The sequence below is a fragment of the Centroberyx affinis genome, unplaced genomic scaffold (genome assembly GCF_046629955.1).
Source record: "Centroberyx affinis isolate AG114_WGS23_722 - 3 ecotype Tasmania unplaced genomic scaffold, CSIRO-AGI_Caff_v1 ptg000480l_1, whole genome shotgun sequence".
NCBI lineage: Eukaryota > Metazoa > Chordata > Actinopteri > Beryciformes > Berycidae > Centroberyx > Centroberyx affinis.
The window spans coordinates 22143-39043 of NW_027279137.1; the positions used below are offsets into that span (position 1 = coordinate 22143).

The following is a 16901-nucleotide window of genomic DNA, read 5'->3' on the forward strand; positions in this document are numbered from 1 at the left end:
TTGGTTTTAAAATGAAAAAAAATAAAAAAAATAGAAATAATCCAAGACACAACAGATGGAAAGACAATGGTATATAGAATCAGATAAGGTATCCAGTAGACTCTACACTGTAATGCTTTATAAACTGATTCAGAAACTATCCTCAGATAGATACTCAAATCATGCTTAGTCATCCTAATCAGCTCTTATTCATCTTTGCCACCTTATTCTCTATGGAGCTTAATTTGTGTGCCTCCATACATGGGAAATATGACAAACTCATACACCATTTCTAGCTTCAACAGATGGCGGTAAATATTCACTGATACGAAATAAATGACAATAGATTCACCTTGCGATTCCTGTGCTGAGATCACCTTCAAATGTGAAAGAATGAACTTCATGGTCCTCAGGTTGCACCGATCAGCAGGTTTGAGTGGAATCAGAGTTTGGATCTGTTGGGATCAGCAGTCCTGAGGGAACAGACACTGGTCTCCCACATCTCCTGCTGCTGCTGCTGCTGCTATCTGAGTAGATCTGGACTGATAGCAGGGCCACTTACACAACCTCAACACAATTCTGTCAGTCTGACCCGGCTGGCATCGCACTGTACTGTATATCAGACTGTAGTGTAGTGGCTTGTCTTTACAATACTCGTAAGTTAACACAATAAAAGACCTGCCAGAAATTTCATTGTCCTTGACTTTAACTGCAACAGACTATTTTCTGTGGTGTACCCACTTCTTTATTCAAATTCACACACACTATTGTGACAGAAATGTTGGGATGCATTTCCAGAAACACTAGGCACACAAACCACAAAATCATGTTTTTATGGTGTTATTGTGTCTTTATAAAGACATTAACAGGATGGAAACCACTGGTCTTTATCACAGTACTTAAAGATGGTGCTTGGCATCTGGTAAACAGCTATTATCTCCACAATACTAAATGACTGCCACATCTGCGACCATTAGCCAGGCTTCCTATAGAGTCCTCCTAAACCCTGTTTATCCTGCGGCTAACCAGCCTCTTAGTCATGGCCTATATATGGTACAGCAAAATACCTGTACACTACTACCATGGTAATTTGAAATGTTGTAAAAGTTGACTGATTCAGCAGTTTACAAATGGTTCACTTGTGCTGAAATGAAATTTGTAATTCAGTTTCAGTTGGTTGCTTCTTGCCGTACTCATTCTCCTCCTTTGAAAAATGGCAATTTCACAAACCAAAATATACCCTTAGCTTTGTTTTTATCAACTGAAGGAAAGTAACATGTCCTCATCGGACATGATGTGGCCAACCTCTGAATGATCATTATGGTCTTTGTAATGTGGCAATTACCATGTTTGTGAGTATTCCTGTTGACACATCAATGGTGCTCAACATGTTAAATCATTGTGAATGAAACTAGTTTGGTGTGTGTGTGTGTGTGTGTGTGTGTACAAGATACAGCATGTTGGAAAATCATACATCATCGCCATATTTACCCCATCAAACAACATATGTGATATAATACTAGTTTCACACTGAGAAAATTATCTGGGGTTACCTCCATAGGTAGAACAAAAGAAATAATGCAACATCGACAACTAGACCTTGCTTTAATATTTGGTGTACAGTTACAAGCCCGTGTAAAGATATACTGTATGTGCTTGCAAATTCCAAACAGGTTTCCTAAACGGTTCACTAGGAACCACGACCACAATGTGTTGACTGTCATGATGTTGCAAAATTTTCATAGCGGTCATGCAGGTGTTGGTGGTAGTTAGTGGAATGAATAGCATCCTCGGTGATGTCAGACTGGTATATTGGGATTAGGACCAAACTAGTGTCGTTTCACTTTCAGGCGACAAAATACAGCCGATAATTTGATATCTGCATGATACAACAATTCCTGGTTTAATATTGGATGAAACCTCAAAGGATAACTTTCTCTGACCAGAGGTGAAAGTCTACCTGCTCCTGACCACTCCTCTCTCCTACCTGTCTCATCCTCCCTCTCCACCCATTCATTCAGTGTCTCCTCCCTCGCTCCTCTGTCATATATAAAGGTCATTTCATGGGAATCTCACTTCTCTTCAGATCAGCGGGACGTTCTTTAGATGTTGCTTCCATCCTTTGACTGTGTGTAATGATTGAATATCACCAGAAATTGAGACGAGTCAATTTCCTTTTTTAACGGTAAGCCTGACAAACTAAATTTCATTTTATTTTAGTTTATTTTAGTTTAGTTTAGTTTAGTTTAGTTTAGTTTAGTTTAGTTTATTTAGTTTAGTTTAGTTTAGTTTAGTTTAGTTTAGTTTAGTTTAGTTTAATTTTGTTTAATTTTGTTTAGTTTAGTTTTAGTTTAGAATTTAGAATTTAGAATTTAGAATTTAGAGTTTAGAGTTTAGAGTTAGAATTAGAATTAGAATTAGAATTAGAGAGTTAGGGTTTATTTTATAGACAATAGATTAGAATAGAATAGAATAGAATCTGATGCCCCATGTGATATCAAAGTAATCCTGGTCAAGAGCTGAACCGGTGAGTTTGAATTTTGAAGTCTGCTGGTATAGACTCTACGGTTTGTCTCAGCTTCATGTGATCCGTCTGCTTCTTCTCTTCTTCCATTTCTTTCTTCGTCCCTTTCAGTCACAAATCAGGAGTCCATGGCCAGATCTGCTCCCAGCGAGCTCAACCATTGGTGGAGCCAGTTGAGGTTTCGCCTCCAGAACAGAAAAGGATGGAATGAGATGTTGGACGAAACATTTCTGCTCCACACCAAACAGTAAGAAAACAATGGGTGTATTGATCAGATGCCACTATAGCCACTGAATTCTTCAACCACTTCACTGCCAGTGGGTAGTGTTTCAAATAAAGTAGAATCATTCAGTCAAAGCTGCTGATATGCAGCAGTTTACTCCAACCTGTTTATATCCTTTCATCATCTCTGTTTTTCTTCTGTCCTCCCTCCCTTAGGACAAATAACATTCCTCTCTTCTTTGCGGCTAAAAAGAACAGTGTGGGTTGCATCAAGAAACTGCTGAGCTGTGCGTCCACTAATATCTTTGAGAGAGGTAAGGCAGACTGAGTGTGGTGAACTGCAAATTTTCAATTTAAGCACCACTGCATTGTTCTTTCAGTGGAGTGCAGAGTCAGTTGTAAGCTGTGCTGGTTGTAATACTTTTTGTAATCCAGGTGCTTTGGGGGAGACGGCGCTACATGTAGCCGTGATGAATGATAACCTGGATGCTGCTGTGGCTTTGATGGATGGAGCTCCCGAACTCATCAACGAACCCATGACATCTGAACTTTTCCAAGGTTGACACGCATAAACTCATAGACACAAACACATATGCGTGCACAAAGACACTCGGTTTCATTCTGTTTTATTTTATGTGCACAGAAATCACAAACAAACAAATGTATACAAGTAAAGTTACCAGCTTCCCTGCTCTGCAGCTTAAAAGGAAGATGGTGGAAGAAAAATGGAAGAGACATACAGAGATATAGGCTTTAGAAAAGGAGAGAGAGTAGATAAGTAGAAGGAGAATGAAAGAAGGAAAGGGGGCAAGGAGTGTTTAATAGGGGGAAATTCAGTAATGGCTGCAGATCCAATTAAAAACTCATTCATAGTGGACTGACACAGTGTCTATATCTACTGTCTTTCTCAGGCGTTACTCCTCTCCACATCGCTGTGGTGAATCAGAACATCAACCTGGTGCATCATCTGATCAGCCGTGGCGGTGATGCGGCAACGCCCAGAGTCACCGGCCTGTACTTCAGGAAGAGGATAGGGGGACTGATATACTATGGTAAAGTGTGTATGTGTGTGTGTGTGTGCTTAAAAATGCATGTTTTTTGTGACGAGTGAAGGACATATTGTTGAAATGTACATTTGGTCGACAGGTGAGCACATCCTGTCTTTTGCTGCGTGTGCTGGGAACGAGGACATCATCTCCATGGTGATCGATGCAGGAGCGAGCACCAGGGTCCAGGATTATCGCGGTATGATAATCCCCTTCACTTAAACAGGAGAGGTAGAGAAGCGTACATATTTAGATTGATTGATATATAGATATTTGAAGAATTAATGTCTCTCTGTTTTCTGCTCTCCTATCTCATATCTACTTTTCCATCCATCCTCTCCTTTCCCACTACTTTCCCCTTGTATTCCCTCGTCTTCTCCCTATAGGTAACACAGTGCTTCACATTTTGGTTCTGCAGCCCAACAAGACGATCGCATGCCAGGCGATTGACCTGATTTTGGCACGCGATGCAGAGCTGGACCAGTCAGTGCCGCTGGACATGGTGCCCAACTACCGTGGCCTTACGCCTTTTAAACTGGCTGCCAAGGAGGGCAACACTGTGGTGAGGGAGGCACGGGTCTCACAGGTGTACACAGGGTCAAAACATAACAGGATAATTTTATGAGAAAGTGGAACAGATTATCTCCACTAATCCTATCTTCTCTTTTGTCTACTCACTGAACCACAAACGCTATTTCTCACTTTCACTCTCTTTTTTATTGTCCATTCTCTCTGTCTCTCTCTTTCACTCTGTCCTTTCTCAGGCGTTTCAGCACCTGGTTAACAAAAGGCGTGTGGTGCAGTGGAGTCTGGGCCCTTTGACCTCTCACCTTTACGACCTGACAGAGATTGATTCCTGGGCTGACAACCTCTCAGTGCTGGAGCTCATTGTGGGCAGCCACCAGAAAGAGGTACAAGTTCTCGATGTATTATGGGAAAATCACATATTATTTTGACTTTAATGTGAGTCTGAGTAGTCATAACAATGGATTTGCTCTCTTCCCCAGGCAAGGAGGATACTAGAGGTGACGCCCGTGAGGCAGCTGGTCAGTCTGAAGTGGAACCTCTATGGAAAACACTACTTCAGGTAAACACACACATACAACCTCTCCAAAATATATCCACTCTACACAATTTTAGTTTTGTTGTAATTGTGTTTTCCCTCTCTTTCTTTTTTACAGGCTGCTGCTGCTGCTGTATCTGCTGTACATTGGGACCTTCACACTGTGTTGTGTGTATCGCCCTCTGAAGGACGCTCCGGAGAACTACACAGAGTCAGACATGGACAAAACCATCCGAGTCCAGAAAACACTCGATGTGGGTTGGAGCTATGAATGCATGACATGAATGTGATATTTCAGTGTAAATGGCTGAGTGTGTCACTACTGGCCCCCCTGATACTATATTACACTATACTGATATATATGCAGGAGCATGCACAGACTTGGTGAACAGGGGCTCAAACTTGTTGTGGAGGGACAGAGAACCTGTGTTTATGTGGGTGCTTCTTTATCCTGTCCTGATGATAAAAGTGACAGTAAATCAAAACCTAGTTTCAAAAAATACTAAAATAATACTACAAAAAATACAAAAAGGACAGTGGCATTAGCCCACAGTCGGACCTTATTCATTCACATGCATGTATAGATGTCAGTTTGGGCACCTATGCATGGTACACAGTCTAATAATAGGCTATTAATATTAATCCAAACTATTTTTCTCTGCCCGTGCCCCAGGAGAGTTATGTAACATATGAGGACAACCTGCGGCTGGCGGGAGAGATCATCAGTGTGCTGGGTGCCTTGGTCATCCTGCTGCTAGAGGTCAGTTGCTCTATTTTCATACAGAGTACAATGTACACTACCAGTCAAACGTTTGGACACACCTGATTGAATGTACCAGGTTTTTCATTTTATTCATTATCTTAAAGCCATTTTGATCTAAAGGCTTATGCTTAAATGCTTGCAATGTGTTTCTTAGACAAATATAAATAGTGACGTTGATGCCTATGAATTTCTTTCCAAAGCCTTTGCCTTTCCATCAAGGCAAAGGGTGGCTACTTTAAAGAATCTAAAATAGTTTTGATTTGTTTAACACTTTTTTGGTCACTGCATAATTCCATTTGTGTTATTTCATAGTTGTAATGTCTTAACTATTATTCTAAAATGTGGAAAATAGTAAAAATAAAGAAAAATATGTCTAATCTGTCTGCCAATCCCACAGATCCCTGATATACTGAGAGTAGGGGCAAAGCGCTACTTTGGCCAGACAGCACTGGGAGGCCCTTTCCATGTCATCCTGTAAGTTCAACACACTGAACCACTGACCCAACTGAAAAGTGACCTCAAGCAAACTAGTCTGAAATAGCAGTTAACTGACAATATTTTTCTGTTGCTGTTGTTGTTGTTTTGACTAGTATCAGCTACGCGTGCTTGGTGGTGCTGCTGTGTGTGTTCAGAGCCAGCGGGCTGGAGGGAGAGGCTGTGTTGATGGCGTTGTGTCTGGTACTGGGCTGGAGCAACGTCATGTTCTTCGCCAGAGGCTTTCAAATGCTCGGCCCTTACGTCATCATGATACAGAAGGTAGGGGACTTGGACATATGTATGTGGTATCAATGCGGTTGTACATTCGATGGTATAGCTCACAAGTTGCATAGAAATAGTTTGTTCCATACCAACACACCTGTACACATATGTTTTTGAAGCGGATGTATTCAACTGCTTTGCGGTTTGCCTATTCCTGCTCTCAGACTGAAATGCTTTGTGTCTCATTTCCTCCTAGATTATATTTGGAGACCTGACTAAATTCATGTGGCTGAGTTTCATTGTGCTCATTGGTTTTTCCACCTGTGAGTATATTCAACATGTACAACCAAATCTTTAGCCCTGACATAACCTCTAAGATAAGAAATACTTAAAATATGAATTTAACAATGCAGATTTTGCATTACTGACACCTACACACACCTTGTCTTTCTCTTCCGTGTCCCTCTCAGCCCTGTGGATGGTGTACATGACCCAGGACCCAGAGTCTATCCCGTCGTATCGCTCCTTTCCCATCACCCTCTTCTCCCAGTTTGAGCTCAGCGTAGGCCTCATAGATTTGCCTGTGGACCACACCATCGCTACGCCCCCCATCGTCCACGTGCTGCACTGCACCTTCTCCGTTGTCTCCTACATCCTGCTGCTCAATCTACTGATAGCCATGATGAGCGACACACACTGGAGGGTGGCCCAGGAGAGAGACGAGCTCTGGAGGACTCAGGTAACAGAACAGCATCATAAATATGAAGATGAATGCACACAAACGCCTCGTCATCGTGCCCTCCTGTGCATTGTGGTGCCATGGTTATAGCTGTATGTTGTACAGGTGGTGGCCACAACCCTGATGCTGGAGAGGAGGCTGCCCCGCTGCCTGTGGCCTCGGCTGGGGGTGTGTGGGCTCAGCTACGGCCTGAAGGAGCGCTGGTATCTCCGGTAAGACAGCGCTGCAGTGCCAGGAACAGAAACACGCTTTAAAGAAAAAATCCACCCTAAAACACTTTAATGCTGAAAAAAGCAGTTATTGGTATTGGTTAATGATGTACTGTGCTTTTATGGGTCTATTTTGTTGTGTGGTGGTGTATTGTTCCTATTCTCATGTATAACTGGCCAAAGGCAAGACAACACAATGTCATGCTGAGATATTTTCAGTGCAGTTACATAAGTGCAAACATCAGGTTTTGGTGTCAGTTCCTCAGAAGAGCAAGGGCTTCTTTCTAAACCCACAATTGCACACAAATGTTCACCTGTCATACACAATTTACTGTAGAAGTGGCAGAGAGACAAATTTCTTCACCCACAGTAGCCTCAATAGACCAGAATACAATGCAACCACAAGACATGTTGTGTTTGGAGTAAAGGGTGTAACTCACTTTTTCTCAACTGGAAAAACTTACTCTCTTGCTGTTGCTATTGTTATTGCTATTGTCTCTCCATGTACTGAATGCAAGTTCAGGCACATTCTGTAGGAGTTGTAAAAATGCATTCTGGGAAATGTACAAACTCCAGAACTGAAGTAGAAGTAGATGAGACAGGTTGGGGGAAGTGGGTACAGCAAAGAAGTAAATTACAACTCTAACAGTTGCTACTGGCTTACTCATCATTTTTGCAGGGTTGAGGACAGAAACGACCCGATGGTGCAAAAGATGCGGCGCTACATCCAGGCCTTCTCCAAAGACGACGAAAATGATAAAGAAAAGGAGGCATTTGAGAAGACTGACACTTCAAAGGGGGGAATCCCAGAATCCCCAAAGCTCAGACCCAAACACAGAGGAGGGTTTAACCTCAACAGAAAGTCTCTGACAGGCTGGCAGATGATCCGCCACAGCGCTTTAGGTTTGGACATAGAACAGGAAGATCCAGAGGAGGACCAGGACATCAGATATGTCTAGAATGAGACGCTGCATACGGGAAACGTCTCACTAGTGTGAAGTGTGTTTTCATCTTCTGTCACTTTACAGTACTGAACTTATACTCAGTAAACATCATGTGTTGATGAGCTGCACTGAAGCACACACAAGAAGAGGACATCACTCTGCTGGCAATCTCTTTATATAGTCAATGGTGCAATTCTTCATGCAGTATTATGCTACTGAAAAGAGTGTATAGAGTGTAAAGAGTATTTTTCTAGCAATATGTAGCAGTAAAATATGCTAATATAGAAAAATTTGAATATGTAGGTGCTTGAACACTTTTATACAAGAATAAAACCATCCTGAAACATACAAACTCACTGATCTTTCATTTATAAAAAAGAAGTACAGTAATATATGGAATCACACGTATATAATCATGATAATACAACATGATTGAAAACCGCTCAGATAGCAAGATACCATGATTAAGAGCTAATAAGCATAACAACCTTCACTCCATGTCTTTAGTGCAAACTCTAACATTTAATCTATGGCTCTTCATATGTAAAATAGAAAACAATGAAATGGTCTATTAAGCTTCATTAAAGCTGTCGGCAGTGCATTCTACTGATAGAAATGTATAGTGGAAAGAATTATGATCTGAAATATTGTTGGGGAGGTGATGTTAGTCAACAGTAAATTGGTACGCTCCGGATTCGTCTCTGACAGACCGATGCTGTCATGGCTGCAGCTGACAGATGTAGTAGGTGTAGGAGTGGCAGGACGCTTTGGTCCAGCTCTTCTCCGGTGGGTCTCCACCATTCAGTATCCCACAATCCCCCACTGAGTGGTCTTCTGCCCAGTAACTGCCAACAAGAGAGAACATTATAGCCCAATACAGTCACATGATATTGTGGTCGTTATTTTTAGTACAGAGTGAAGAGAATAAGTCCTCTGTTGTCTTCACCTCTCCCCCAGCAGAGAGTTGTTGACCCAGGTCCACTGACTTCCTCCGTGTCTCAGCCCGATCCAGTAACTCATATACCCGCGATTGGACAGAAAGTTCTAGAAGAGAGAGCAACATTCATTTTTTACACAACTATATAATTACATGATTCAGGGGCGGAGCCAAAGGGGTGGCCATTGGCTAAAATCTGATTGGCCACCCTTGTTGCCACCCCAAATTTTCTTTTTTTTTTTTCTTTTTTTTGTTTCACCCCAAATTTTCTTTGGCTGATTTGATCTGATTGACACATTGAAATTGCCTGAAATATATAATATAATATATATATAATAAGTATAAGTAACCAAGGCACCAAACTAAGGCACTGTTTGACAGAGAGAAGTGCTGAAGAGTGTTACGTGTGTCAATAGTCAATTTTTCCAGATAATTCACAAGTCCAGTCCAGAGTCTATTTTTATAATATAATCATTGGATAATATGATGTCAAAAAAGTCAAATGAGTTATTGCAGTAAAAGAACCTTTGTCCTCCATGTAACGATTTGCTTCTGAACATATTGAAAATCATTTGTTGAATCTTGTGTACACACAATTGATTAAAAACAATCAAACTATATTGGATTATAGTTCATTTTTAACTCTCAACCTCGTTTTTACGTGCTACACTTGGGCCTCTGGGCCCCCATTTAAAAAGTCCAAGAATCGCCACTGTGCTATATGGTCATGGAGCAAGGAAACAGGAAACAGGAAGGAAATGAGGGGGGATCTGGGCCACCTGAACTTTCTGGTCGGTGATGACAGCCAGATTTCCTCCTCTAGCTGTACAGTTCCTCTGGCTCTCCTCCCAGCTCAGCTTGTGTCTGGACAGGTAGAAACAGGAGCTGTCGAGGGCCAGCCATCCATCAGCACACTTGTGGCAGCCGCCGCCTGGAAGGAGAGAGGCAGCCAGCGCTGAACAAGCTCAAACAGCAGAGAAAACAACTAGGAACACTCTACAGACATGGACTGAATTGTACGACTAGATAAAATAGTATTGATAAAAATGTGTAATATAATAAAAAATGGGCGATATTTCATCATGCTAGTTACAGTGAATAATAGTCAAATAAATATGTTTTACTGGTAAATAAGGTTTAGGTTTATTCAAAACAGATAACAGTGAGCTGACAACGTGAAAGAAATCTTATGTGATTTTTTTTTTTTTAATTTAAAAAGTTGAAATTCAAAAAAACATTTTGAAGATGATTTAAATTTACTGCAAATTGAACTCGGTTCTCTAAAAAGAAACACATGATCTAACTTCCTCTGAAGCCTATTTTAAAATCAATCTACGGGCGGTTAAATGCAGTTGTGAAAGCAGAGCTATCACTAAAAAGCAAGATAAATGAGAAGGCATTACTAATTATTATGTTTGGGTTTTTTTTTGGTTAATGATGTTTTTTTTTAATTATTTTTTTATTATTATTCTTTGATTTAGGAAACTGCATGTCTCCTTGTGTGTGCGTTTCTACAAGTTTCCCACATTGCATTTCTCCACCGGGCACCACACTCACGTTGAGGTTGAGTCCTGGGGAAGTAAGTCTGGCACTTCTCGAAGCTGCACGTTTGAGGAGGGATGGATCTTTCCTTGTCTTCTGCTACAGACATCGCTCCTTCTGGGCAGACTGTGGGTCCAGTCTGGACTACAAATGAGAGGAGTAGGTGCAGTTGTAAGAGAACAGCATTATGTTCAAGGATCGCTGCAGTGCAATAGCCCCTATTTTTATGACCATATGAATGTCTGTTGTTATGAAATACAGCTAAATTTGAAGCACGGCAAGACAATCTGATGAAAAAGCATGAACCACTCATTATTGCAATATAATCCCTACATATTTTTCTCAGTATTCCTTTGTTTGTGTACTGCCAGTAAGACCTACATTCATTTCTTAATCAGCTTTGGTTTTACAAACATAATCCAGCATTGGTTTGTTTTTACAGTGCTGACATGAATCCAGATCAATGCCCATGGATACTCACGTTTCACACCCAGGATAGTGATGACCAGCAGCAGGACAAGGCAGATTATGCCGAGGCAGACACACAGGGCACGATACACACGCACATTTCCCTGCGTCTGCTTGTCTGTGGAAGAAATCAGAGATCAGCCTGTTGGGATCATGTTACTCTAATAATAACAACACAGAACAGCATCGAGGCTTTTAACCGGCCTACCTTCCAGTCCCTCCAAATCAACCGATAACTTGGACTCAAGTGATAATTTCTTTTTGGCCTCATCCGATGGCTTTGCATCTGCATCGTAACTGCGACAAAATTTGATGTACATGTAGAAATCTTTTCAGGGATTCGTTAAGAAGCCTTGTTTACCCTGTCCCACTCTGCCTTCCTGTGTAGCTGGCTCACCACTGAGTGCAAGAGCGCCAGACTGCAGTTTTGTGACGCCCTCTGGCTCGTCACTATAGCAACGTGCATTCTTTGATCTCTAAATTATTCATGGAACACAGTACTGGGTTTGTCCTTCAATCCCCAACATCTGTCTCTCTGTCACTCTCTATCTTTAAGGACATGTGTGAGATTCAGACAGACAGACAGACTGACAGGCCTTGAAAACAGTCCATTTTATTCCAAAACAGCAGATAGGACTGTCCTGAAATGAACCTCTTTCGAGGTCATTTCAGGACAGTGCTATGTTAAACACATTTCAGGGAGAGGATATGCAGCAGTCTGTATTCCACATTGGAAACAATAAGTTAAATATGTGATTTAGCAGCAGGACATTGTACAGCAAAGGGAAATTCACTGCAGCAAACCAGATTTTGCTCAAGATACTGGAGATGTCAACTGAGTCTAAATATATGGTGCTTTTTGGACATCAAAAATCTACACAAAAGTGTAGCTTTTTCATGTTTCTGTCAAAAGAGGGACATGTTTAGTGGCCAGCCCCCACAATTAAATCCTAATAATGCAGATTGTTCACACATGGATCATGGGTTTATTCTGCTCTGTTATCGCTGTTATCTTAAAGTGTTTACTTTGCCAGTATGAAAACCATATTTATATTTTCTTACCATCTAGTGTCCTTTATTCTATCACCCTCATTTTTGTACACCTAAATATCAAACAATAATATTGAGTGTGATATCTGTTATATTTTTGCAAAAGCACACATTTTGCATGTTATTTCCCCAAATAAGAGTGAAAAACACCAGGATTTGGTCATAAATTTTGTGTGCCACTCCCCTCCAAGTCACGACTTTCAAATTACTTCTTGACAATAACTACATAACACGGTGGAATGGAGAATAACAGAGTGGAATCAACACTAATATTGACAATAATGAAATATATTGTATTAACTTGGTAGCAGACAAATAAATTGTTTAGAAAACATTTAACAGTTTAACTGTGCCTCGCCTTCACGTCCTTCCTCAAAGCAACATTTACTGTACATTTAACATGAGAACATGGACCAAAATATATCAAACCAAAACCAAAATGATTACCATACAGCACATTTTCAAAGCAACATAACACTTCTTCTGTTATCTGGTTTCTATTGTCCACCTTTGACCTCCTTATCTCTTCAGTAGAGACGGTACCTCTTTGTACCTGATTGCATCACACCCCATATTTGGTGTTTATTTCACAACAGTTAGAGGGAAGAGAAGAGAATTAACAGTAACTTGTTAATGTGTAACCTTTTTGTCCTTTGTGTCCTTTGGTTATAAATCAAGATCTAAGGCTCATTAATCACAACACTAACTCCCCTTCACACTATAATCGACTAGAACTTGGTAGATAGACTTGTGCATGCCTACCTACAAAACAATTTTAGAAGATGAATACATTTTAGATGAACAGTGAATTTGAATTTACTTCAGCACGGTACTGTAATTACAATGTATTTTTTGTGTCTAGCATAACAAGCAGTGTAAATGTGATTGCTACACTGTACCAACTGCATTAAAATGTTAACTCACTTCCAGCCTTAACCCTGTCTTTTAATTTAATACAGTTATTACAGAGTAACAGCAGGTAAATTGACAGTTATTATGACAGTTATGCTTAAGACTTATTTATTTTTTTAGACATTTTATGCTTTATTTGACAGAGATAGTGTGAGAGAGAGAGACAGGAAGGTATGGGAGAGAGAGAGGGGAGGACATGCAGCAAATAACCACGGGCTGGATTCGAACCTGGGTTATGAGCCTTATATGGCATGTGCTCTACTCAGTGAGCCACCGGGGCGCCCCGAGTTATTCATGCTTAATATTAGTGATAATTAAATTATTGTGTAGTAATTACATATGTGTTTAAATACATATCGTAACTATTGTATAATAATAATAACAAATATATGAATTTTTTCAATATTTTTAACAGTATTTACTATATCAACTATATCATCTAACAACCTTTCCACCCTATTTGGAGCATGTTCCACCCTGGTGCACATGCTTAAGAGGGGGAGGATTTGTGGCCAAAATTGTGTGTGATGAGGATTAATCCATTATGATAGAAGAAGAAGATTTAAAATTTTATATCAAACATAATGTTTGACAAATATTCTCTAAACACAAGTTAACATCATATAACTCTATATAAAAATGAGACTTTATACTTACATTTGCTTTTTTTTTTTCCCAAAGAAAATGTGAACGAGCTGCGACTGTAAGTACAGACTGTTTCCTTAAAGTAGAATTGCTACAAACTAACAGGGTGGAGAATGATTTCGGGGACAGGCAGAAAATTGTAAACATAGAAAGAAATTGTGAAAAATAATAGATGATTAGAGTGATTTTAACTTGGACCATAAAATAACAACTAAGGAGTATTTTATTATATTTCTTAGAAGTCGGAAATAAGCCGTCTTCTGAAAACAATGTGGTCAACATTCTCTGTGAGGTCCATATTTTTGTGTTTATATGGTAAAAAAAAATCTAAACCTATTACTGAAGCATTCAATATTTTAAGGAAAATATGAAGAGACATTTTGTGTGGACTGAAAAGGCACTGGAGTTTAGGAGTAATCTAATTCTACTGCCATTCCTATTGTAAGTCTATCAGGCCTTACTGTAACGGCCTAACAATAATAATGAGCCTATCACTGTAATGTACACTTTATAGTTTATGACAGTTTGTGAATCCCTAGAATTGCCATACCAGACTTGTGGTTTTAAACTGTTGTCTTTGGCACTCACACTTTGTCACAACTTTGCTTCTCCTTTCCTCTTTCCCTTTTGCTCTTCTTTTAGAAGCACTTACAGTCATTCTGAATGTTATTTGTATACAGCACAGAAGAAACAATATTGATGATAATACATTAATGATTATTCAGTGATGTAGGCAAGTTGATACAAAGGCTCTTTTATCCTATTCAACTTCAAATTGAAATTCAATTTCTAGGAAATAAAATGCAGCAGTAAAACACTGATAAGCAAAACAAAATACAGTTTGCAAAGATGTATCATGGAAGACCTATTAAAAAATGTTTTTCTTTTGTTTTAATATTTCCATGCCAAACAGTATGCAGGCAGGTTTAGAAGAAACATGCTGTCCTAATGCCATGGGACGTCTCAGCTGTACATTACCCTGAGGACACAGTCTGTAACGTGGGACATTTTAGCTGTAAATTATCCTAGATACAAGCGGTCAAATAAGAGTGTACCTGGTGTTTGTTTCAGCAGAGCCTTAGTATGCAGAGTGTCCACATAGACGTCCTCAGATGGTCTTTCTAGTTTGGAGTAGATGGCAGGGTCTGCTTCCTCTAAGGCCAGACAGACAGCAGACAGACGGACAAATTAAAACAGAGAAATAATCCATTTGAAATTTCCAAACATTCAATGCATTGCCAACAAGATTAAATATACAAGATAAAATATAACTCTTTTTAGTATGGGCAAATAAAACTTTCTGAGAAATCTTTGCCAGTGTGCCCAAATGAAAGGATTTGCTCATGGCAACAAACTACTCCCATGAGTGGCAAATGCATGATTATTTTCAGTAATTCTACATCACTTTTAGTGTTGTAGTCGAGACCACCTAAACCGAGACCGAGTCAAGACCAAGACCAGAGCATATCAAGTCCGAGTCAAGACCAAGACTTTGAGGGGGGCGAGACCGAGTCAAGACCAAGACCGAAGCGGGGCGAGACCGAGTCGAGACGGAGACCAGACCAATGCGAGTCCATTTTCAAGAAAATTCAAAAAGAAAGACAGCATTATTTAGTGTGTGTCGCAATGCTTTGATGCACCGCATTGAATTGAACTGAACTGAACGGGCCTGTATAGAATCGGTGCTTGTTTTTAGAACTTGTTTTGCAAAACTCTCTGTGATTTCTGTAGGCAAATATCTCATTCTCTCCTCTTCAGCCACACATGGTGCTCTCTTCCTCTGTATCCTGCGTTCTCTTTCCTGGTGCAGCTCAGAGGGGGGTGAGGGTGGCAGCGGTTAATGGTTAATACATTTTCAAACTTAAAATAAGCAAAGTTATTGGTTGCAATTTGAAGGGGTAGCCGGTAATGGTGGGTTAGGTATCACTACCTAAGTACTGTCTTCTGATTAGGAATAAACCTGCATTCTGTGTGTGAGCTGTCCATAGCTGAATATTGTACTATGCTGCTTTGGTGTTCAAGTTTGCTGTCTGTTGTGGTGTAAAATGTTGGCCATTCAAATTAATACAAAAACCATGAATGTTGCGCGGGATTTAATATGACGTCATTATATAGACTTTCTCTCAGCACCCCTAACTCTGACTGACTTCCAGCGTCCCTGCAAGACCGGTCTCGAGTACTACAACACTAGACTTTGATGACACAAAATTTCTTGTACCTTCAACTTTGGGCTCTTGCATCCGTTCACTTGTCCCCTCGCCTTCTTCATTTCCTCCCTCCTCCTTGGTGATCTCCTGCATCTCCATGATTCTGGGTCCCTTCTCCTGTCTGTCTAACTTTCGATTTTCCTGCAATTTCACTCTTTTGTTAGTAAATCCTATTGAAAACTTAGTTATATAACCTTTTCACACACACACACACACAAAGGCCAATTATACTCTAGCTGCAAAAATATGACACATCAATGTTTTGCTATTAAAAACATAAAGAGGAAAGCTGCTCAAAATATTCTCAAACCTAAAAATGTCCAGTGCTCATATGCTTCATCCAGTCTGTAAATTCTGAACACTTCCCCATGAAGATTTCTCCTTTCTCCTTCTCCTTCCCCTCAGACACTTTTATAGGGCGTTGTGTCAACATGCTCACTAGACTTTGTGCGATGACCAAGGTCGTCATTTAAATATGTGGTGTGGTGCCATGCGGAAATTAAGTTGGGCAAAAATACAGAACATGTTATCTAAATCTTTCAACTCAGCAAAATCCTAGAACAAAAAATACAGTATAGGTGAATTGTAGATGGACAACATGAATTCTATGTTTTCAGTATTGTACCTTTTGTTCGCTTGATCGCTTTGCTCTTTTTTTCACTTGGATTCCCAGTAAAAGAAAGAATGGGCTAGAATGGATAGTGTCATACACTTTGTGCTGGTCAGCAGTAAAGTGTATGACACTATCATAAAATTAAATTAATCATCACAGTATGTGTGGCAATAGGAAGACTTTGATTTTAACATCTACAACAACAAAGTTGGTGCACAAAGAGACAGACACACAGAGTTGCATTTTCATCTTTATTTTCCACAAAAGTTTATGATATTAATTTACAAAAAAATACTATTTGCATTAAATACAGATGACCGAGAAAGATGACAAGTAAGA

At 40.0% G+C, this 16901-nt stretch overlaps 2 protein-coding genes across 3 annotated transcripts; one reads left to right on the forward strand and one right to left on the reverse strand.

Annotated features, from left to right (window-relative positions):
• Positions 1 to 2067: 2067 nt before the first annotated feature.
• Positions 2068 to 8387, forward strand: trpv6 (transient receptor potential cation channel, subfamily V, member 6). Its single transcript, XM_071517246.1, has 17 exons — positions 2068 to 2164; positions 2615 to 2750; positions 2942 to 3039; positions 3161 to 3283; positions 3637 to 3777; positions 3872 to 3970; positions 4158 to 4333; positions 4536 to 4682; positions 4779 to 4858; positions 4953 to 5088; positions 5508 to 5594; positions 5995 to 6071; positions 6188 to 6353; positions 6553 to 6619; positions 6767 to 7035; positions 7141 to 7247; positions 7924 to 8387. The coding sequence occupies exons 2-17, from the start codon at positions 2632 to 2634 to the stop codon at positions 8201 to 8203; spliced, it is 2172 nt and encodes a 723-aa protein (XP_071373347.1). The 5' UTR covers positions 2068 to 2164; positions 2615 to 2631; the 3' UTR covers positions 8204 to 8387.
• A 153-nt stretch (positions 8388 to 8540) lies between these two features.
• On the reverse strand, positions 8541 to 16362 carry LOC139642429 (C-type lectin lectoxin-Lio3). Of its 2 annotated transcripts, XM_071517247.1 has the most exons (8): positions 16260 to 16362; positions 15961 to 16090; positions 14798 to 14896; positions 11149 to 11253; positions 10683 to 10811; positions 9905 to 10056; positions 9135 to 9232; positions 8541 to 9033 (listed from the first exon to the last, which is right to left on the reverse strand). In XM_071517247.1, exons 2-8 carry the CDS (start codon positions 16046 to 16048, stop codon positions 8907 to 8909), a joined length of 798 nt encoding a protein of 265 aa, XP_071373348.1. In that variant the 5' UTR covers positions 16049 to 16090; positions 16260 to 16362; the 3' UTR covers positions 8541 to 8906. The 2 variants fall into 2 exon arrangements, with proteins under 2 accessions (XP_071373348.1, XP_071373349.1); XM_071517248.1 differs by lacking the exons at positions 14798 to 14896; positions 15961 to 16090; positions 16260 to 16362 and adding an exon at positions 11344 to 11531.
• Between the last annotated feature and the right edge of the window lie 539 nt (positions 16363 to 16901).

Coding starts and splice junctions, on each gene's coding strand:
- trpv6 (XM_071517246.1), top strand. CDS start 2,632: ATGGCCAGATCTGCTCCCAGCGAGCTCAACCATTGGTGGAGCCAGTTG. Junction 4,683..4,778: donor TGGGCAGCCACCAGAAAGAG/GTACAAGTTCTC, acceptor TCTCTTCCCCAG/GCAAGGAGGATACTAGAGGT. Junction 7,248..7,923: donor AAGGAGCGCTGGTATCTCCG/GTAAGACAGCGC, acceptor TCATTTTTGCAG/GGTTGAGGACAGAAACGACC.
- LOC139642429 (XM_071517247.1), bottom strand. CDS start 16,048: ATGGAGATGCAGGAGATCACCAAGGAGGAGGGAGGAAATGAAGAAGGC. Junction 11,254..14,797: donor TCTGCTGAAACAAACACCAG/GTACACTCTTAT, acceptor TTTCTTCCACAG/ACAAGCAGACGCAGGGAAAT. Junction 10,812..11,148: donor CACTATCCTGGGTGTGAAAC/GTGAGTATCCAT, acceptor TCTCATTTGTAG/TCCAGACTGGACCCACAGTC.